A 23,848-nucleotide genomic window follows, 5' to 3' on the forward strand; every position below is an offset into this window, starting at 1 on the left:
CTGTATTATAAATAGCAGGCCTTAAAATAAAGTTAAGATCATCACTCTCATCAATTTACCTCTGTCCTAAATAGGGAAAATTTAAAAGACCTTAATAAAAGGTGCATTGCTTAAGTATTAGTTGAAGCAGGGTCCCAAAATAAACACCACGGAAAATTATAACATATTTATTGATAACACGCATGGACTGTCTGTTTTTCTGCCAATTTTTGTCTGTAAAGCAACAGGGGACTTAAAATGGATGAGAATCCCATATTGAGAGTCCAATTTTAACACCTTACCGGCTCTCAAAATAGAGTTGTCAGAGAACTGAAAGATGGCATTGGTTACATGCTTATTCCACTTGTAAAAAAGGTGGATGCTTTTTATTAAACAACATCCAGCGGGTTTTTTTTGTTGTTGTTGGGTTTTTTTGGGGTGAGGGGGTAGGTTTATTGTTTCTTTTTTTTTAGAAGTCTGGATTTAATGATTTGGAAACCTAAAAATTGAAAGCTATTCTTGTTGTTGGCATCCAGAAGAAGTAAAAAAAAGTTTCTAATTTTAGAATGAAAGTAACTTTTTGGTACCATCAACCCTGATAATATCAATAGGTGGAAGGCATAATTGGAACCGGTGTAACAAAGATTCATAAATAGCTTCAATGTTGGAATTTTTCGGAATAGAATTTGCTAAACAACATGATTTTTAAAAATAGTTTTTAACGAATATTAAGACATTTCTCATCAGATGCTACTTTTCAAAATTCATGTAAAAATGTTTATCCTGACTACTACAATAAGACATTTATAGAAATATATTAGAAATAAAGAACTTTTTATAACTGTAGCTTATAGTAGATTTATGTAGCTCTGAAACTCTTGTAGGATATTAATATTTCTCTTTTATTCAAAGGCTCAGAAAATATCCAGACACTTTGAAATAGAATAAAACTGAAATTCAGGAGACAATTTTAAGGGCCTGATAATTCCCCTCCTTCTCAAAATATCCTAGAACCTGGTCTTGCTTTCTGACATCCTTGGTTTTTTTTTTTTTATTCCTGTTGCTTTGTTTTTATTTTTGCATTTGTTAATTGTTTACTCTGTGTCAAGCCCCATTCTAAATGCTGGGATTGATACCAGTTAATCAGACTGGAAACAGTCCCTGTCCCACTTGGGGATCGCAGTCAAAGTAGGAGGGAGAAGAGGCATCGAAACTCCCATTTTATAGATGAGGAAAATGAGGCTCAGAGAAGGGACATGCCCAAGGTCACACAGTGAGCAATTGGCAGAGTATGAATTAGAACCCGGATCCCCTGTATCCCAGGTCTATGCTCCTTCCTGCTAGACCATTCTGCTTTAGTTTCCAGTCATGGATGTAAAAGAAAGGAGATTGGGTACAGACGGAGGGGAGAAGAGTCCTTTAACCTTCAGACAATGAGAATTACATCTTCCTCCCCCTCCTCACTTTCTCATCAAAGTGAGAACTACCATTCAGTGAAGGGTGCTGTATTCATTAAGTGCTCAATAACATCTATTGATGTAGACTGTGAACCCCATGTAGGACAGGGTCTTCATCTGACCTGATTAGTTTGTATCTACCCCCAACACTCAATATAATGCTGAGCATGTAACAGATATCACAAATATTTTTCTTATTATTACTTTACTTCAGGAACATGATCTGGACAGCAGAGAGTAGGAGAGATTGCAGAGTAGTGAGGCTGGAGAGAGGGTGGAAACCCAGTCAGAAGCCCATATTGGTGCTATACTTGACTCCTCTCTTTGATTCAACCTACATATTCAATCCATCACTAAATCCTATCGCTTCCACCTTCACAACACTACTAAAATCCACCCTTTCCTCCACATCCAAAATGCTACTATGTTAATACAATTACTCATCCTATCCTACCTGGATCACAGCATCTGCTTCCTTGCTGACCTGGAGACACTTATCTCTCCCCACTCCAGTCCATACATCACTCTGCTTCCCAAATCATTTTTCTTCAAAAATGTTCAGAGCATGTCACCCTGCTCCTCAAAAAATTCCAGTGATTGCCCATCCACCTCTTCATCACCACTGGCTTTGCAGCACTATACCACGGGTCAAGGGAAGGGAGAACAAATATTTAATTCCTATTTTATGGAAAAGGAAACTGAGCACAAGGAAATTAAGAGATAAGAGATTTTCCCAATGGTACCGAACAAATAATGTATTTTGAGGGGTGGTTGGGAGGATTAGAACCCAGGTCTCCCAAATCCTGTGCTCTTCCCACTAGGCCACTCTACTTCCCTAAAGTATCATCAGAATGTATCACACATTTCTGTGGGGATTTTAGACTTTGAGCCCACTGTTGGGTAGGGACTGTCTCTATATGTTGCCAACTTGTACTTCCCAAGCGCTTAGTACAGTGCTCTGCACACAGTAAGTGCTCAATAAATACGATTGATTGATTTCTGCTTTCTTTTCCTAAGTTTTTCATAGTTTACTTATCCCAAGCAAACATTCTAACTGTATCCTACTTTCAGCTCACCCACCTCTAAGCCACTGTGTACATCTTTCACCAAGAATGGACTATCTCCTGCCATTTTAAGTCTCTTTCTCTCTCTCCACCTTCAAAGAGCTCCTCCTTAAAAGGAACTTCTTCTTTGAAGGATTCACAAAATAATTCCCACCTTGCTCATCATATCAAACCCTTCAGTCACCTTAGGATTCTTGCAGATAACTATTTACACATTTTTGTTCACTCAGTTCTGCATATGCCTTCACTCTTGTTCTTACTGTATTATGGATTCTTGTAGTTTTGCTAATCATGTTAGAGTGAAGGTTCCTCTAAGATCAGTCCTTCATCACCAATGGTGTGAAGATATGTTGTGTTTTTAGTCCAGTCAACATTATTCAATATTTGTCGCAGTCATGTTGGAGAGCAGCGGAGATGTGGTGCTTAGGGTAAGAGTATGTTGCTGTTCCCTGGGAAACTACACTCATTCAACAACCTATATTCATATCACCAAGGAGTCATTACCTTCTTCTACAGAAAGAAATTGTATGTGCACGTGTCTGTGTGTGTGTGTGTGTGTGTGTGTTTGTGTGTGTGTGTACACAGGTAAGAGAATTTCAACATGGCTCAGTGGAAAGAGCACGGGCTTTGTAGTCAGAGGTCATGGATTTGAATCCCGGCTCCGCCACGTCTGCTGTGTGACCTTGGGTAAGTCACTTAAATTATCTGGGCCTCAGTTACCTCATCTGTAAAATGGGGATTAAGAATGTGAGCACTATGACTTGATCACCTTGTATTCCCCCCAGAGCTTAGAACAGTGTTTTGCACTTAGTAAGCGCTTAACAAATGCCACTGTTATTATAATTATTACCAATTGACAAATGTAAATCAATTTTTTACAGATTGTAGTTTTAGCCTACACTTCAGAGCACTGCCTAAAAGACTCTGTATATGTTTATTCAGTGAAAAAGGATAAGAAAAAAACTACGCTATAAGGTGTGAATCTGCATCCTTCCAAAAATGTAGGAAATTATTACACAAATTTTGATCGCTCCAGGTAAGGTCAACAAAATCTATCGGTATTCTTGGACTCACTGAAACAGCATTAAAATCCTCAGTCTTATTTGGGTTTTCAGTTTCCACTCAGACTGCAATGTGATTATGTGAATTTAGATGTGTATAGAGCTGAAATCTTTTGTCAAAAATAACTACTGCGTGTCATAATTTTGTTTCTGAAAAGCTTACACATGACATATCATTTTGAAAGTGTAATTTTGTTTCTACCTGTGCCCTTCAAAAGAGAACATTTGTCTGATATTCCTGTTCTTTATTTGCTAAAGCAGTAAAATGTATGAACTTAGATATATGCAAAATTTATCTTTAATGAATTTAACTTTGAATATATTCATCATTGACAAGGCTTCACTTAGCTTATGCATTTTGTGACTTGTCCCTGTAAAATTATACAGCTACTGCTTAATTTTTCTTCCACCTTTTACAATGACGTCTGCTTATCCCACGGCACATGTTTTCATTAAATATTTGGCATAGAATGTGACAGTAGACTTGGTGAATGGTTTTCTGAAAATGCACATCTGCCCAGATTCAACACATGAAACAGTTTATATTAAGTTTGGTGAGTACTGCAGTGAGCATTTTCTAAATGTAGGGTTCTAAAAAAATGAAATCCCTGCATTTGTTCTACAAGAAAACTGACCGAAATATGCTATGCTCACCCTTCTGACTAATATTTCTGCAATGAAACAATGCTGAGGAAATCGACTGGCCTGTTTAAATGCAGACTTTTTTTTTATGGATGCTTTCTGATCCCAGCCTGGGCTGCTAAAGAATGTATATCACTGTTTCTTTTCTTCTTTTTAAAAATAAAATAATGGCTCCCAAAAACTTTCACACGTCTTTTTATTAAAATTAATAAGGTGATGATGATAATAAATAATAATAATAACATTTATTAAGTGCTTACTATATGCCAAGAACTGTGATAATCACAGGGTAAACACAAAATAACCAGATTAGACATAGTCCTACTGCCACAGGGTTCACAGTCTAATAGGGAGGGAGACAGATAGTTCAGCCCTATTTTACATATGAGGAAACTGAGGCTCAGGAGATTAAGTGGCTTGTCCAAGGTCACTTTTTTTAATGATATTTTCTAGGCACTTACTATGTGCCAGATGCTGCACTAAGCACTGGGGTAGGTACAAGGTAATCAGGTTAGACATAGTAGATGTCCCAAACGGGTCTCACAGTCTTAATAGATGAGGTAACTGAGGCCCAGAAAAGTTGATTTCCTTTTACAGGTCACACAGCAGATAAGTGATGGAGCTGGGATTAGAAACCAGGTCCTCTAATTACAAGACCCATGCTCTTCACATTAGACCACGTGAGCAGCGGAACTGAGAATGGAATCCAGTGCCTCTGATTCCCAGGCCCACTTCCTTCCCAGTGTCACATTATCTTCCTTTTCTTAAATTTGTGTTTCTGAACAAACCATAACTAATAAATGCAACTGATTTAAGTCTCTGTTTTATAAATCCTTCTTTTGATCAAAGCATCATGGAAGCAGCACGGCCCAGTGGAAAGAGCCCAGTCCTGGGAGTCAGAGGATCTAGGTTCTCATCTGCCAATTGCTTGCTGTGTGACCTTGGGCAAGACACTTAACTTCTCTCTGCCTCAGTTTCCTCATCTGTAAAGTGGGGGTTCAATAACTATTCTCCCTCCTACATTGACTGTAAGCTCCATGTGGGAAAGGTTGTGTGTCCAACCAGGTGAAACTTGAATCTACCCCAGCTCTTAGGACATTGCTTGACACATAGTAAGAGCTCAAAAAATACCATAAAAAAATCAGAGAGAGAGAGAGACGGACCATTTTTCTGGTACAAGAAAAAGGATTTATGCGATTTGAAAAGATGCTTATTTGGAACCATTTATCCTGGACTATAAATGTCTGCTAAAGTTAGGCAAACTTTTTATCCTAAATTTCCATTTCCTATTTGTTTGACAAGGAACCTTAGTTTTGCGATGTGCAGTTAGAGTCCCACGCCATGCGCCGTAGATTGTTAATGCTAATTACAAGTGAGAACCTCATAAGGGCCTGTGGAAATTATATTCCATCCCACGAAACCTTAGTGGCCACATGAGAAAAGCAGCCTTGACTAGTTTCCTGAGGCTAAAGCAATGCAAACACCTCTTGCAGAGATCTGCCCATAGGAAGTGTGCAGTGGTGTTAATGCTGATGTTGAAACTCATGTTGAATTAAAGTATGCTTATCTCAAACTGGGATGAATAAACTCTTCAATAGCAAGATTCCACTTGGCTGCCCCCATTCTTCCCCCCAGCCCCAAGGTGTCTCGGGTTGTCAGGAAAGTACAATTTTCTTGCAACTCTGCTGGGACTCAGAACTATGGCTTTCTGCAGCTTTACTTCCCCAACCCATCATGTTTTAAAATTGGGACAATAAGCAGGGTGACCTGGTGAAGAAAGCATAAGAATAGGGTTGGGAGATTCAGGTTCTAATTCTGGCTCTACTACATGTCTGCTGCACGACCTTGGGCAAGTCACCCAACTTCTCTTTGTCATAGTTTCCTATCTGTAAAGTGGGTAGTAAAAACCTGTTAACAATAATAATAATAATAATGGCATTTGTTAAGCGCTAACTATGTGCAAAGCACTGTTCTAAGCACTGGGGAGGATACAAGGTGATCAGATTGTCCTGTATGGGGCTCACAGTCTTAATCACCATTTTACAGATGAGGGAACTGAGGCACAAAGAAGCTAAGTGACTTGCCCAAGGTCACACAGCTAACAATTGGCGAGCTGGAATTTGAACCCATGACCTCTGACTTCAAGTCCCGTGCTCTTTCCACTGAGCCATGCTGCTGTCCTTCCCTGCCCTTAGACTTTGAGCCTGTGTGGGGCAGAAACTATACCCATTCTGATTATCTTGTATCTACCACAGTGCTTAGCACATAGTAAGTACTTAAAATGTCATTATTATTATTATTAACAATAATAATAATAATAAATAATAACAAGATGACCAGGATTGACCTATCAAATTTCATAGAACAGCTTGGGAAAGATTTCCACTACCTTGTCACCAACATCTGAACATACATGTTCAGTTATTCATTTCTATCAAGTGCTTCCCAGGAGCTTGTACTTCCCAAGCGCTTAGTGCAGTGCTCAGCACACAATAAGCACTCAATAAATACATTTGAATGAAGTGCAAATAGAATTTACTAAACGGCTAATGCTGTGAGTACAATTCCATTATATACACCCAAACACACAATTAATCTCTACCAAAATCTAGTACACCAACAAATTTAAGTCTTTTAAAGAGAGATGAAGGGGAATAAGATTCACTCTAAAGGAATACCAGTTATTCCCTAGATGGTAGTTTCAGGGCATTAAGGTAAAAATATGATTTGCTTTTTGTGGGCTTCCCACCCAATTCCCTTATTCTCCTTGCTCCTCTCTCTCAATCACTCCTTTCACCTGTGAGTTTCTAGCAACTCAGGAAATCTGGACCAGTAGATGGCCGAACAAAGGAAGAGATAGAAGGAACAAAACATACGAGCAGTCAAATTTTGTTCATTGTAATTCAGATTTGGTGGGCAATTTGAGGAGTATGGACAATAACAAGATGCTAAGAGATACGGGTTGCAGTTTAAGTCATTTGTAAGTCAGACAAAAAAAAAAACTTGAAGACTTATGGAAACACCAAGATATATTAATGTTGGCACCGTTTGTTCAGAAATGAATACTGCAGTCTAGCCAGGTTGGAGGATAGTAATCTGACACACGATGATTAAGCTTGAACTAGGGGCTCTTGCAGGAACATAAGATAAACAGCAAAGGCTTGACAGGTAAGTCAGTTGTCAAAGATGGTTTGCAGCCAGGGTGGATATAAATTCCAAATTCAGTCAGAAATGCATTCCATGCTTTTCAGGAGCTCAGATGAGAATGTACAGATTAAGAAGCAACGTGGCTCAGTGGAAAGAGCACAGGCTTGGAAGCCAGAGGTCATGGGTTCTAATCCTGACTCCGCCACTTGTCAGCTGTGTGACTTGGGGCAAGTCACTTAACTTCTCTGGGCCTCAGGTACCTCATCTGTAAAATGGGGATTAAAACTGTGAGCCCCAGGTGGGACAACCTGATCACTTCGTATCCCCCCCAGCACTTAGAACAGTGCTTCACACATAGGTAAGTGCTTAACAAATGCCATTATTATTATTATAAATGGAGCATAAGATTTCAAAAACGCAGGAAAGGGAGACAAATCCAGAGCCAAAGACCACAGGGAGAAGGCAGGGGCCAGAAATCAAATCTTGACGCAATTTCACCTCTACGCTGCAATCTCATTGAGAGCAGGGAATGTTTATGTTTATGGTTATACTGTACTCTCCCAAGTATACAATGCTTTGCACACAGTAAGTGCTCAATAAATATGATTGAATGAATGAATGAAATCTGCTGAAGCAGATTGGAGAACCGAAAAGCACCATTCATTCACTCATTCAATCGCATTTATTGAGCGCTTACTGTGTGCAGGGCACTGTACTAAGCACTTGGGAAGTACAAGTCGGCAACATATAGACAGTCCCTATCCAACTTAGTGGAAGAGCATGGAGTCAGAGGATCTGTATTCTAATCCCTGTTGTGCTGCTTTTCTGCTGTGTAGCCTTGGGCAAGTCACTTAACTTCTCTGTGCCTCCGTTACCTCATCTGTGAAATGGGGATTAAGACTGTAAGACCCATGTGGTACCTAGACTGTGTACAACGGTACTAACTTGGATCTACTCCAGTGGATCTGAGTCAATTCCAGCCTCAGGAAAAGAAGGGTATAGAGGAGTGCACAGTCAATCAATAAGTGTGTATTGAGCACTTACTGTGCACGGAGCACTGTACTAAGCACTTGGGAGAATACAACAAATTCTACCAAGATCTCAGCTTCAAGATCTTAGTAGTTCTCTACCAAGAACTCTCGGCTTCAAGGCTGTCCATCACCTCACCCCCTCCTACCTTACCTCCCTTCTCTCCTTCTACAGCCCAGCCCGCACCTTCCGCTCCTCTGCAGCTAACCTCCTCACTGTGCCTCGTTTTCACCTGTCCCACGTCCTTCCCCTGGCCTGGAATGCCCTCCCTCCACACATCTGCCAAAATTGCTCTCATCCTCCCTTCAAAGCCCTACTGAGAGCTCCCCTCCTCCAGGAGGCCTTCCCAGATTGAGCCTCCCCCTTTTTCCTCTCCTCCTCCTCCTCCCCTCCCCATCATCCCCATTTCTTCTGCCCTACCCCCTTCCCCTCCCCACAGCATTTGTATGTATGTACAGATTTATTACTCTATTTATTTTACTAGTATCTATTTACTATTCTATTTCATTAATGATGTGCATATAGCTGTACTTCTATTTATTCTGATGGTTTTGACACCTGTCTACATGTTTTGTTTTGTTGTCTGTCTCCCCCTTCTAGACTGTGAGCCTGCTGTTGGGTAGGGACCATCTCTATTTGTTGCTGACTTCTACTTCCCAAGTGCTTAGTATAGGGCTCTGCACACAGTAAGCACTCAATAAATGAGATTGATGAATAATTTGCAGTATTTATTACTATGTGCCAAGCACTGGGGTGTATACCAAACAGTCAGGTCAGACAAGGTCCCTGTCCTTAATGGGGCTTACAGTGTAAGAGATGTGATGTATGAGGTAGCTTGGGAATAATAATAATAATTATCGTTATGGTTCTTGTTAAGCACTTACTATGTGCCAAGCATTGTTCTAAGTGCTGGGGTAGATACAAGTTAATCAGGTTGGACCCAGTCCCTGTCCCACACTGGGCTCATTCTCTTTATCCCCATTTTCCAGATAAGGTAACTGAGACCCAGAGAGGTGAAGTGTAGCAGATTGCCTTCTAATCGTTAGCCACTGCCTGAGCTAAGAATGGAATGGATATAATAATAATAATGACATTTATTAAGCGCTTACTATGTGCAAAGCACTGTTCTAAGCGCTGGGGAGGTTACAAGGTGATCAAGTTTTCCCATGGGGGGCTCACAGTCTTAATCCCCATTTTGCAGGTGAGGGAACTGAGGCACAGAGAAGTTAAGTGACTTGCCCAAAGTCATATGGCTGACAATTGGCGGAGCGGGGATTTGAACCCATGACCTCTGACTCCAAAGCCCGGGCTCTTTCCATTGAACCACGCTGCTTCTCTCTGCTTGACTCTCCCTCCCGTAGTCGAGACTGGTAGAGTACTGGAAACTCTCCAGGTGCGACCCTGAGAGGGGAAATCTCCATTTTACAGATGAGGTAAATGAGGCACGGAAAAGTTCTGTGTCTTGCCCAAAGTCACACAGCGGACAAGTGGCAGAGGCGGAATTAAAACCCAGGTTTTCTGACTCCGAGGCCCACGCTCTTTCCAGTGGGTCACGCTGCTTCTTCATTGATTATCCATTTGAAGCTCAAGAAATGAGAAGCAGCACGGCTCAGTGGAAAGAGCATGGGCTTTGGAGTCAGAGGTTGTGGGTTCAAAACCCGGCTCTGCCAATTGTCAGCTGTGTGACTTTGGGCAAGTCACTTAACTTCTCTGTGCCTCAGTTACCTCATCTGTAAAATGGGGATTAAGACTGTAAGCTCCCTGTGGGACAACCTGATCACCTTGTCACCTCCCCAGCACTTAGAACAGTGCTTTGCACATAGTAAGTGCTTAATAAATGCCATTGTTATTATTATTATTATTAAGTGTCAAATGATGATCATGGTGTTGGAGATGGCAGAAACTTGTGCCTCTCCTTTTGGCTTGAAGTACAGGACCAAATTATTTTTGTTAAAAGCTGGACCTCAGGATCCTTCCTTAAATGTGTATTTTTCCCCTGTCTTCTCAGTGACATGGTGCTAGACAAAAGAGGATTTGGCCAAAATTCCCCCCTCATTCTGTGGTTGACCCTTTAAAGAATTGAAACTTCATTGTAGAAAACATTTTTACTCTCTCACAGTCTGTGGGAAAGTTCATGTTCAAGGATTTCTGAAGATCATGAACCCTATCTCGACATGAATGAACAATTCACTGGGAGGAAAACAGTTTTCAAAGACAAGTTTCTCTTCCAGTAGGACCCATCACATCCAACAGCTACCGATAGAAATGATGGAAAGTTTGCTATGAATAAATGGCAGAACATACAGACTTGTATATCAAAGCAAGTAATGGGAAATTCAGAGTAAATTTAAAAAGGACTACAGTTTTCTTAGGGTGTTACACTTTTCTGTGAGCATGTCATGCTCACAAGAGACTAAAAATGCAATTGAACACTGAGTGTTCCTTTAAATAAAACGGGAAGTCTGTTAGTTAACTTAGACCCACAAAGAATGATATTAAGGCTGGTATATTTTACTATCACAAGAACATTTTCACTAGTGAGAAAATGCAAAAGAAAGGCCATTAACACAGTTTTTAAAATAATATGCTTACTGCTAGTTGGACACAGATGGCAACAGGATAACCCACTGAATAATAGAAGAGATATAAAAAAGTTAAAAATATCATTAAAAGCTTGTTATTGAAGACCAAACTGTGTCAAATTATTAATGTTAATGATGGTAATTATGACAGTTGCAACCTATCTAAATAACTAAAAGAAAAGCTGCTTACTAAGTAGTACTACATGAAATAATTAGAAAGAAACACACAAACATGATTGATGGACTATTTTGAAGGTCAATGAACTATCAAGATGTGATGATGCCATTCAGTTAAACGCATCATAAAAATCCAAGTTTATTAATTAAAAATAATTTTGCAGAGTCTGTAGAATGGAATATTACAAATTCCTCTGCATATACAATGCTGAAAAACCTGATCTAATGCACCATTAAGCAACTGTAACTCTGCTATTCATTTCTTGAACAGTAAACTAATTATGACGGGGTTTAGCCTTTCTATACTGTATATTTAATCTTTTTAAGAGCCTATCAAATTGAATAAGACAATGCAAAGCGTTTATACTTATAGGCAAACTCATACAGTATTAACAATGTATAATATACTAGCTTAATTAGAAAACTCAGCATTGCTTTAAATACATTTAGGGGTGTAATACCACACAATTCTAATCTGAACTTCGTGTTCACTTAATTATACCATAAACCTAATTTAAATGACTTAGATGGTTTTGTTACACTATAGAATGTTAGCCTCAGGTTAGCCTCTCTTTAACTCGATTTGACCACTAACTGACATGACTCTTCTTGAAGCCTGGTACAATTGTACTTCAGGACTTTCAAAACTCATTCCATTACAGTGGCATTTGCAAACAACAGTTATTCGACTCAGCATTCTGAAAGGAACCATCGATAGATTGATCACTTTTGATATTAGCCTTTGGCTATTTCTACACTGGAAAACAGAATGGCAGATCAGTCAGTCAATCACATTTATTGAGCACCTACTGCATTCAGAGCACTGTACTAAGCACAGCGAGCACATGCTCTAGAGGGGGAAACAGACATTAATACAATGAAATAAATTAAAGATAAGTACAAAAGTACTCTGGGGCTGGGAGGGGCATGAATGAAGGGAGAAAGTCAGGGCGAGGCAGAAGGGAGTGGGAGAAAAGGAAAATAGGGCTTAGTCAGGGAAAGTCTCTTGGAGGAGCTGTGCCTCCAGCAAAACTGTTAAGCAGGGGAGAATAATTGTCTGTGGGATATGAGGAGGGAAGGCATTCCAGGACAGAGACAGGATGTGGATGAGGGGTCAGCAGCGCGATAGATGAGATTGAGGTACAGTGAGAAGGCTAGAGGAGCCAAGTTTGTTGGCTGAGTTGTTGTAGAATAATAATAATAATAATAATAATAATAATAATAATAATTATTATTATTATTATTATTATTATTATTATGTTGGTATTTGTTAAGCGCTTACTATGTGCAAAGCACTGTTCTAAGTGCTGGGGGAAACACAAGGATATGAGGTTGTCCCATGTGGGGCTCACAGTCTTAATCCCCATTTTACAGATGAGGGAACTGAGGCACAGAGAAGTGAAGTGACTTGCCCAAGGTCACACAGCAGACATGTGGGGGAGGTGAGATTAGAACCCATGACCTCTGACTCCCAAGCCCGCGCTCTCTCCACTGAGCCACGTTGCTTCTCTGAGGTGAGGTAGGAGGGGGCAAGGTGATCACTGAAAAAATCCTTAAGGCTTGGTGCAAAATGATTCTAAGGTACTCAAGAGTAGACAGTTGCACCTTTTTGACCTGTTGTCTGTATCTCAAACATTAGTACAGGGTTCCCCATATGCAACTTGGGGAGATTCTTGTAATCCAGAACTATTGGGAAAAAAGGGAGAGAGAAACACTAAACAGGCAGATCCTGGAAATAACATTTCTGTGTCACAGGATCGGGTGAATAAGTGGGTCAGAATAGTCACCCTGATACCAATCAGATGGATCTTCCAGAAATCCCCAGAATTTTTCCACTGAGGTTTCCGTGTCTTCAGAGCTGTTCCCTGTGGGTAGTCTGTCCTGCTGGATAGGTCAATTATGTATTGGTCTGACTTCCTTCTAGAGAATCAATCAATCAATCAATAGTATTTATTGAGCGCTTACTGTATGCAGAGCACTGTACTAAGCGCTTGGGAAGGACAAGTTGGCAACATATAGAGACGGTCCCTACCCAACAGTGGCTCACAGTCTAGAAGTGGAATATGGAGAACAAAACCAAACATATTAACAAAATAAAAGAAATAGAATAAATATGTACAAGTAAAATAAATAAATAAGTAGAGTAATAAATATGTACAAACATATATACATAGAGAAGGATCTAGCCTTGACTTAGTGGAAGGAGCATGGGCCTGGGGTTCAGAGGACCTGAGTTCTAACCCCTGCTCAGTCAGTTGCCTGCTGCTTTATCTTGGATAAGTCACTTTACTTCTCTGTGTTCAGTTTCTTCATATATAAAATGGGGATTCAGTGCCTACTCTCCCTTCTCCTTGGACTGTCAGTCGTAAATGGGACAGGGAAGGTTTCTGACCTGAATACAACTGTAGCAATGTAACTACTCCAATGCTTAATACAGCATTTGGTACACGGTAGTTGTTTAACAAATATTATTTCTATTAGTAATAATAATAATAACAGGAAAGCCCACGAACAGGGATCAGTCTATTGGGAGAAACACTCTAGATACGTCGGTTTCACTACTTTCCAATTTAGTCCTGTTTTCTGAGCAATTCTGGGCTATTCATTTTAAATAGTTTTTTAAACTGCTTCCTCCAAGGATGAAGGCTACTTAATAATCAACTGAACACCTGCAGGCAGGGGCACTCTTCTTGCCCTAATCAAATCTGGGTTTAGAGGAATAGATAATGATTGAAGACTCAGGAGATAGAAGCAGCATCATGGACCTGGGACTCTGATGACCTGGATTTTAATCCCGGCTCTGCCAACTGCTTGGGCAAGTCACCTAACTTCTCGGTGCCTCAGTTTCCTCAAGTGTAAAATGGGGATTAAATACAAATTTTCCCTTCTATTTAGATCATGGTCTCCAGGCATGAAAGGGACTGTGTCCAACCTGAATAACTTGTATCTACCCCAGCACTTAGGACAGTTTTTGACATGTAATAAACAGTTAACAAATGCCATTCAAAAAAGAAAGGCTTTGAGGAGGGAGAAGAAATGGAGGATTATGTCCAAAGTTCAGTCAGAGTCAGAGGGAAAGAGTGGAGGATTTCAAATGAAAATAGGCCTCTATTTTCTCCCACGTTGTGCTCTCATTACTGTCACCATGAAAATAAAGGTAAGGGTATGACTGAAAAACACCCAGGAAGAGGGTGAAAGAGAAAAGAAATATTAAAGAGAATAATTAGAATTGGAAAACAAAATAGAATCATTGTTTCCTGTCCAATGTTAGTGGCCTGGGCTCAGAAGGGGAACTGAGAGGAAGGAAGGAAACTTTATTCTTTGGTGAAGCCATATAGCCATTGGACAGTAGAAGTAACTATTATCAGGATGAAATCCTACTTAGGATAACCTACCTTTCCTGTGAAAGACTTCTACTTGAGAGTAATTATGTTCAACAAGAGGTCAAAAAAAACCCCCAGCTGAGCTCTGAATGCTCAACCCATTCTTCTGTGAAATTTGCATTCTGCTTTGTATAGTCCCATAGTATTTAAATAAAATATAAACTTCACTATTCTTCTTACACTACAAATTCCGTAGAATTACAAAGTCTTAATTATTATGAACAACACTTCTGCACCTCTTTAGGAAGTGAAATTTAATATTCCCACCTCAAATAAAAACCCTAAATTGTTAATGACCTCCCCAGGATCTACTGTTTCTTGTATTAACACTCCCAGTGTTCAAAAATATTAAAGTATCATTTCCCCAAATAAGCAAAAAGTCAAGAAACACTCCTTGAAAATGCTTTACCGACATACTATTATCATTGCTTTATGAAATCCTTGAATTATTCTATGCTGATGAACTTTGTTTTGCTTTTCACCTCCAAATTTCCTTTAAGGTGGCATGATGTAAGTGGAGGCAGACTACATGTTCCTTCATCTGTGCTTATGTAGTCCTCCCATCATTCAGGTTTGAATCAATTTTGAGGCAGTGCTACTTTCCTTTTTACTATGTTTGTCCAAAATTAAAGCCAAAACATTAGGAGGACAGGGAAGCAATACATTGTTAAGGACATGTGCAGGCTCCACCTCCGTTACCTAGCTACAGAGAGAACCAGGACTAGACCCCAGATTTCCTAATTTCCAGAACAATATTCTTTCCTTTGGACCAACAGCAGCATTCAGCTTATGGAATGGAAAACGGTAAATAGATTAAGGGAAAAGCAATTTTGTGTATGAAGTTGACTATGTAACCTTTAACCCAATGTACCGCAAATTCTGCTCACCACCACATTTCACCGTAAATATCCCCAAACAATGTTTCCCCACTCCATTAGGGGCACTTCTAGACCAAGCCAATCTGTATACTGCATCAGTATCTGTATGAAGCTAATGTAATGTCTTTAGCGCATTGTCTTGTACTGAGAATGAATAGACTTTTAGGATTAGAAGGGACCTTGAGTAGGTCAGCTCCATGTCAACAGGTAGGTAAAAGATTAAACTATTCAGGTGGATTGTTTTTTGAAATAATTGTAGAAACGGAAACTCCCAAAACACTTCTCAATAGCTTGTTTAAATCCAAGACACCAAATCTCACCTGCTTTCATCTGAAACTATTTTTTCTCATTGATTCTCCATGGACATAATTAATAACTAAAAAGCAACCTCCCCAGGAAGTCGTTCATATTTTTGAAGTTAGCTATTATGTTACCCTATAGCCTTCATTTCTTTGGGGTAAATATTTCCTTAATTATTTTTTTTTCCTCCTAGGGCATGTTTTAGTCTCTTTTTGTCAGTTTCTATCACTTTCATCTGAATCCCCTCATTAGTCACTGACATTTATTGAGTACCTACTGAGTGATAGGCACTGTTCTAAGCAACTGGAAAGTATTAGTATTACAGTAGGAAGACATGCATTCACTACCCTCAAGAAACCTTCACTCCAATGAAGGGTATTGATGAAAATGATAAAAAAACCTAACATCTTTTTATATCACATTGTCCAAAACTGGACTCGCAACTCCAATAAGTTTCAGAGCACATCAAAAAGATTGGTGCCAGACAGTTACAGGTAACACTTCCCTTTGTAAACACAGTTTTCATTTTTTTAAAAATAAAAACAAAAAACAAAATTAGGTTGTAGTCATCTTTGACTCTCAAGGCTTGCTGGCCCAGCCAACAATTGTAGCCCACACCAATTAATCCCTAGTCTTGTTGAAATGGGAATCTAAAATCCAGAATAGTCAGCATCCTTTCCTACCCACCACTGTTGAAGGAAGGAGAAAAGCTGGATTCATTGGTCAGAATCCACAATCCTATACACTTTCAATTACAGAGGGCTGGCTCTACTTTCTCAAAAAGCTTGTAGATATCTGTAAACTGATACATAAATTCCAAGTTACTTTTTTAAATGTTAAATGATTTTTCAGTTGGGAGTTCTTCGTTCAGCAATGATGTTACACAGTTGGTACACTAATTCTGATTCTCATAGTTGTGATTGTTTACATTTGGATTTTTGAATGTAAATCTAAACTTTTTATGTGGCTCTTCCTCTCGAGATTATATACCTTGCAGGGCAAATAAAACTAGATACGTAATTGATGCTAATGACTGAAATGGCAATAACAATAAAATGTTAACAGCGTGGCTCAGTGGAAAGAGCCCGGGATTGGGAATCAGAGATCATGGGTTCTTGTCAGCTGGATGACTTTGGACAAGTCACTTAACTTCTCTGAGCCTCAGTTTCCTCATCTGTAAAATGGGAATGAAGACTGTGAGCCCCACGTGGGACAACCTTGATTACCTTGTATCTCCCCCAGCACTTAGAACAGTGCTTGGCACATAGTAAACGTTTAACAAATACTAACATCATTATTATTTCCCTTTTCCAGGCTTTAATTGAATTATCCCTTCCCATTGGCTCGCAGTGGCTTTGTGACACACCTATTGTTTTGACTTTTTAGTGCTTTGCAAGTGAGAAAAGAGTGAGAAATTTTGGTAAGAGAGAACACTCTGCTTTTGCTTGCAGTTTTAAATGTTTTAACACTTTTCCAGAGGGAAAAAAAAAAAAGGATGAGGGTCCTAAATAGGACTATGCTATTTTTGCTTTTTTATGATTTTGTAAAGGATGTTAAACAAAGAATGTGCAACAAAAGAAATGATAGTGCCTGCTTATTCTCACCCTCTATCCTTCCCCAACTTGCAGCCTGTCAAGCCACCTGCCCACTTGGCTTGTTTGGGCCAAACTGCCCCTCACGTGGGCCTAGTCAGCTTTTCCCTACTTCTTTTTCCATGACCCGAAATGGGAGCAGCCACAGGTTCATGCTGTGTTTGTATTTGGAAGGAACAGTCCGAGGGGAGTAGTTTGGCAATTAAAACTCTTGGAGCTGCGCCAGTCTGGAAGCATGGCCTTTGCCATTTCACCTCCAGGTCGCCAGGATTTCTTTTGAAGCCCCAGTGGGTTAGTCCAACTGTCAGAAGCCACCCTGGGGTACAATATCAGATGCAATCATCTAGAAAGGAAGCTTTTTTTTGCAAGAAACAAAGGACACATTCCATATTCTAAAGGTTTTGGAAATCTCCGATGTCCACTGTATGATGACTCCAAAACTGATGCCCTCCCAAAACTGATAACCTCCCCAAACTGAAGAGCCAAAAAACACCTTGCCAGAAACCAGACCTCAGTATTTCAGACTCAATATTTAGGGAACCAATGCAAACTCCTCTACAAAAAGAAATCAAATTAAATGCAATTCAGTGGCTGGATGTAAAAATGGATACTTTTGATTAAACATTTGCTTTTACAGTAAAAACCAATAACAGTTGAGAACGTCATTTACCTTTGCAGATTGCTATGCCATTTCCCGTAAATCCTGTGGAACAGTAGCAGCCTTCAACTCCATTTCGAATTTCACATTTTGCATTCATGTTACACTTTGCACAGTTCTGAGCAAAGGTACAGTCCAACAAAGTGGACAAACACACTAAATAAATGGAGAAATATTTTATTAACTCCTCCTTTCAAAATTCCTAAAACAATTCATTTCCTCATTTGCCCCTTTGTTATTTTTAAATTAAAAGTATCACTTGAATTTTCACCCTTTATTCACCCTTCCCTCGGCCCCACAACATTTATGTACATATCTGTAATTTACGTATTTACATTAATGCCTGTCACCTCCTCTAGAATATAAACTAATTGTGGGAGGGGAACATATCTACCAATTCTGTTATATTGTACTCTCCCAAACGCTTAGTACAGTGATCTGCACAAAGTAAGCACCCATTAAATACGACTGATTGACTGATTAGCAGGTGATAAGAGATTACTATAAAATAAATTATAGATAAACCATTGTGATCCTTTTTTATTATTTTGAAATATTTTCCCTTCTACGTAGCAGTAGATTTTTTTTCCCAGAAGCATATTAGTGACTTATGAATAGAGGTAAGAAAATCAAGATTTTTACACATTTTCATCCCTTTAGAAGCTCTTCTGCAATAAACCCGAACAACCTACTAGACTACTGAAGAACATTTTCAACTTTATCAACCCATACTGAAGATTACTAAAACTTATGAAAGTAACTTTCAATCAGTCATGCAGTAGTAGTTACTGAGTGCTTACTGTGTGCATAGCACTGCACTAAGCACTTGGTAGAGTACAACTTTCAGGCACTCCTGCTAAGAAACAAATTCAAACTCTACTATTTAATTATTTAAAGTTTAAAAAGGGGATTTTGCCTAAATTTATTACATTCATTCATTCAATCATATTTATTGAGCGCTTACTGTGCGCAGAGCACTGTACTAAGCGCTTGGGAAGTACAAGTTGGCAACATACAGATACAGTCCCTACCCAACAGCGGACTCACAGTCTAGAAGGGGGAGACACAGTCTAGAAGGGGGAGACAACCAACTTTTAAAGTGACATATAAATGATTGGAGGGGGGCAGAAGTAATGACATACTCTTTTCTCAGATTTTTGCAAGAATGTTTGCATAAAGTCTTTTTTCTTTAATTCATGGTTTTCAGGAATGTTTGATTTTAAGAGCCAAAGACAGGGGAGCAAAAACCACTCTCCGGGTCACTGAACAGTGCACCACAGTCGTGAGTTTTTCAAATTAGAAAAAAATGAGCACTTTAGGGACCAAACCTTTCTCTCTTAGGAAAAAAAAAAAGAGGGCTCTTTGCCTGTTTGGCGACTGTTAGGCATAGATAAGGAAATTCACAGGGAAGGCCCCTATTTTTCCTTATTGTTGCTCCAAGCCTGCTCAAAGGACAGCTGCTTTGGGCTGGACGGTAATGACTCACGCAACTTATTGTTTCCAGACAGTCATCTGAAATCAATCTTCCTTATCTGGTAATGAGATCCCCAAGCATCCCTGGCCACGCCCTTATAGCGGGATGTGGAGGATGCCACTCTCACAAGATGACAACACTTGCTTGATGCCTGTTTACTTGTTTTGATGTCTGTCTCCCCACCCCGCAGACTGTGAGCCCCTTGTGGGCCGGGACTGTCTCTCTTTATTGCTTTATTGTACTTCCCAAACGCTTAGTACAGTGCTCTGCACACAGTAAGCGCTCAATAAATATGATTGAATGAACTGAATGAATGAATGAAATAAAAGAAAAGCGGCAGTAGCAGGCGTATGCCCATGTCCACAGCAAACTGGATCCTAAATCCAAAGCAAATCGGATCCCGTTTGGTCCTGATGTCCTAGCATAGCATCTCCAAGGAGGGTGTTTCCATGGAGCCCTAAAGAGTAGGGGCCTCTCCGCCACTTCTCTGCTGTGTGACCTTGGGTAAGTCACTTCACTTCTCTGTGCCTCAGTTACCTCATCTGTAAAATGAGGATTAAAAATGTGAGCTCCACGCGGGACAACCGTTACCCCTTATCTACCCCTTATCTACTACCCCTTATCTATCTTATCTATTATCTATCCTTATCTATTACCCCTTATCTACTCCAGAGTTTAGAAAAGTGCTCGGAACATAGTAAAGGCTTAACAAATGCAATAATAATAATAATAATAATAGTGATGGTATTTAGTCTAGTAGGGGGAGACAGAGAACAAAACATATTAACAAAATAAAATAAATAGAATAAATATGTACAATTAAAATAAATTGAGTAATAAATATGTACAAACATATATACAGGTATATATACAGGTTTATATAGGTATATAAATACCTATATATATATATATATAGGTATTTGTTAAGCGCTTACTATGTGCCAAGCACTCCTCTAAGCGCTGGGGTAGTGCTGTGCACACAGTAAGCGCTCCATAAATACGATTGAATGAATGAATGAATGAAATACAAGGTAATCAGGTTGTCCCACACATGGCTTAGTGGCAGGAGCCCGGGCTTGGGATTCAGAGGATGTGGGTTCTAATCATACTCTACCACTTGTCTGCTAAGTGCCTTGGGGCAAGCCACTTCACGTCCCTGTGCCTCAGTTTCCTCATCTGTAAAATGGGGATTAAGGCTGTGAGACCCCGTGGAACAACCTGATTATTCTGAATCTACCCCAGTGATTAGTACAGTGCTTGGCACATAGTAAACGCTTAACAAATACGTGTATATATGTATATACCTGTATATATGTTTGTACATACTTATTACTCAATTTATTTTACTTGAACATATTTATTCTATTTATTTTATTTTGTTAATATGTTTTGTTTTGTTGTCTGTCTCCCCCTTCTAGACTGTGAGCCCGCTGTTGGGTAGGGACCGTCTCTATATGTTGCCAACGTGTACTTCCCAAGCGCTTAGTACAGTGCTCTGCACTCAATAAATACAATTGAATGAATGAATGAATGAACGAACAAATACCAAAGTATTTGTACCAAAGTAATACCAAAGTAATAATTAATCCCCATTTGACAGATAAGGTAACTTGAGGCACAGAGTAGTGAAGTGACTTGTGCAAAGCTGAAAAGTGGCAAAGCGGAATTAGAACCCATGACCTCTGACTCTCAAGCCCGGGCTCTTGCCACTAAGCCACGCTGCTCTATTATTAAGGGGAAGCAACGTGGCTTAGTGCAAAGAGCCCGGGCTTGGGAGTCACTTGTCAGCTGTGTGACTTCGGGCAAGTCACTTAACTTCTCTGGGCCTCAGTTACCTCATCTGTCAAATGGGGACTGTGAGCCCCATGTGGAACAACCTGATTACCTTGTATCTACCCCAGCGCTTAGAACAGTGCTTGGCACATAGTAAGCACTTCACAATACCGTTATTATTATTATTAAAGGGGCTAGTTTTGGAGGGGTCAGAACCGGCTCCCTCCCCTTCCCCCACCAAGGCACATTTCCCAGTGGTTTAGAAGCAGCGTGGCTCAGTGGAAAGACCCCGGGCTTGAGAGTCAGAGGTCATGGGTTCTAATCCCGCTCCTCCCCATGTCTGCTGTGTGACCTGGGGCAAGTCATTTAACTTCTCTGAGCCTCATTACCTCATCTGTAAAATGGGGATGAAGACTGTGAGCCCCACGTGGGACAACCTGATCACCCTGTATCCCCCCCACACCCACCCCGCAGCGCATAGAACAGTGCTTGGCACAGAGTAAGAGCTTAACAAATGAGCCCACTGTTGGGTAGGGACTGTATTTGTTGCAACTTGTACTTCCCAAGCGCTTAGTACAGTGCTCTGCACACAGTAAGCACTCAATAAATACGATTGATTGGTTGATTGCTTGATCATCATCATTATCATTGTGGCTTCTAATCCCGGCTCTGCCACAATGTCTGCTGTGTGACCTTGGGTAAGTCACTTAACTTCTCTGTGCCTCAGTTACCTCATCTGTAAAATGGGGATGAAGACTGTGAGCCCCATTCATTTATTCACTCAATCGTATTTATTGAGAGCTTACTGTGTGCAGAGCACTGTACTAAGCGCTTGGGAAGTACAAGTTGGCAACATATAGAGACAGTCCCTACCCAACAGTGGGCTCACAGTCTAAAAGGGGGAGAGAGACAACAAAACAAAACATATTAACAAAAAATAAATAGAATAAATATGTACAAGTAAAATAATTAAATAAATAGACCTTGTATCCCCCCACCGCAGCGCATAGAACAGTGCTTGGCACATAGTAAGCACTTAACAAATGCCATCATCATTATTATTATGGGTTCTAATCCCGGCTCTGCCACAATGTCGGCTGTGTGACCTTGGGTAAGTCACTTAACTTCTCTGTGCCTCAGTTACCTCATCTGTAAAATGGGGATGAAGACTGTGAACCCCATGTGGGACAACCTGATCACCTTGTATCTCTCCAGCGCTTAGAACAGTGCTTGGCACATAGTAAGCGCTTAACAAACGCCACCATCATCATCATTATTATTATGGGGCCTAATCCCAGCTCCGCCACAATGTCTGCTGTGTGACCTTGGGTAAGTCACTTAACTTCTCTGTGCCTCAGTTCCCTCATCTGTAAAATGGGGATGAAGACTGTGAGCCCCATGTGGGACAACCTGATCACCTTGTATGCCCCCAGCGCTTAGAACAGTGCTTGGCACATAGTAATCAATCAATCAATCCATCAATCCTATTTATTGAGCACTTACTGTGTGCAGAGCACTGTACTAAGCGCTTGGGAAGTACAAGTTGGCAACATAGAGAGACAGTCCCTACCCAACAGTGGGCTCCCAGTCTAAAAGGGGGAGACGGAGAACAAAACCAAACATACTAACAAAATAAAATAAATAGAATCGATACGCACAAGTGAAATAGTAAGCCATCCTCATCATTATTATTGGTTTAGTCGAGGTGCCAGAGGGGTAATCTGGGGGTTTAGGAAAAGAGGACCAACTCGTACTTCCCAAGCGCTCAGTACAGTGCTCTGCACACCGTAAGCGCTCAATAAATACGACTGAATCATTCAATCCATCAATCAATCGTATTTATTGAAGGATTGAAGGAATGAATGAACGAGGAGGAGGCTTGGGTCTGGGGGCACCGGAGAGGAGACCCGGGCATCCCCTACTCACCCAGGAGCGGGATCAGTTGCATTGGGGGTGGAGGCCCGGGGTTTCCAAGCGCTTAGTACAGTGCTCTGCACACAGTAAGCGCTCAATAAATACGATTGATGATGATGACAAGCTGTCGGGGCAGTTGAAGGCCCGGGGGTCCGGCGCAAGGACCGGCTGCTCTCTGCACTGGAGTGCTGGGCTTCCTCCAGAGACTTTTCCGGCCTCGGGGAGGGGATGTGTGTGTGTCTTTGTGTGTGTGTGTGTGTCTTTGTGTGTCTGTGTGTTGGGAGGGGGGACGGGACACCAAGGCCCGCCTGCCGCCTCCGGTCTCTGGATCCTTTCGTCCCCACACCTTCCTGCCCAGCCCCTCGGGCAGGCCATTCTTCCGTTATAATAATAATAATAATAATAATGGCATTTATTAAGCCCTTACTATGTGCAAAGCACTGTTCTAAGCGCTGGGGAGGTTACAAGGTGATCGGCTTGTCCCACGGAGGGCTCACAGTCTTCATCCCCATTTTACAGATGAGGGAACTGAGGACTAGAGTAGTTAAGGAAAAGCAGCGTGGCTCACTGGAAAGAGCACGGGCTTTGGAGTCAGAGGTCATGGGTGCAAATCCCGGCTCTGCCAATTGTCAGCTGTGTGACTTTGGGCATCACTTAACTTCTCTGGGCCTCAGTAACCTCATCTGTAAAATGGGGATTAAGACTGTGAGTCCCCCGTGGGACAACCAGGTCACTCTG

The 23,848-nt window shown here is 40.6% G+C and overlaps 1 protein-coding gene across 1 annotated transcript in view; it reads right to left on the minus strand.

Annotated features, from left to right (window-relative positions):
- Positions 1-23,267, minus strand: part of ADGRL4 (adhesion G protein-coupled receptor L4) — a 142,233-nt gene extending 118,966 nt beyond the window's left edge. The window contains exons 1-2 of the mRNA XM_038745819.1: positions 23,123-23,267; positions 17,962-18,105 (exon numbers count right to left, since the gene is read on the minus strand). Coding sequence (XP_038601747.1) covers positions 17,962-18,105; positions 23,123-23,144 — 166 coding nt within the window. The 5' untranslated portion in view covers positions 23,145-23,267. The remainder of the gene's footprint in view (positions 1-17,961; positions 18,106-23,122) is intronic.
- Positions 23,268-23,848: the final 581 nt, after the last annotated feature.

This window comes from Tachyglossus aculeatus, chromosome 4 (genome assembly GCF_015852505.1).
Source record: "Tachyglossus aculeatus isolate mTacAcu1 chromosome 4, mTacAcu1.pri, whole genome shotgun sequence".
Classification (NCBI taxonomy): Eukaryota; Metazoa; Chordata; class Mammalia; order Monotremata; family Tachyglossidae; genus Tachyglossus; species Tachyglossus aculeatus.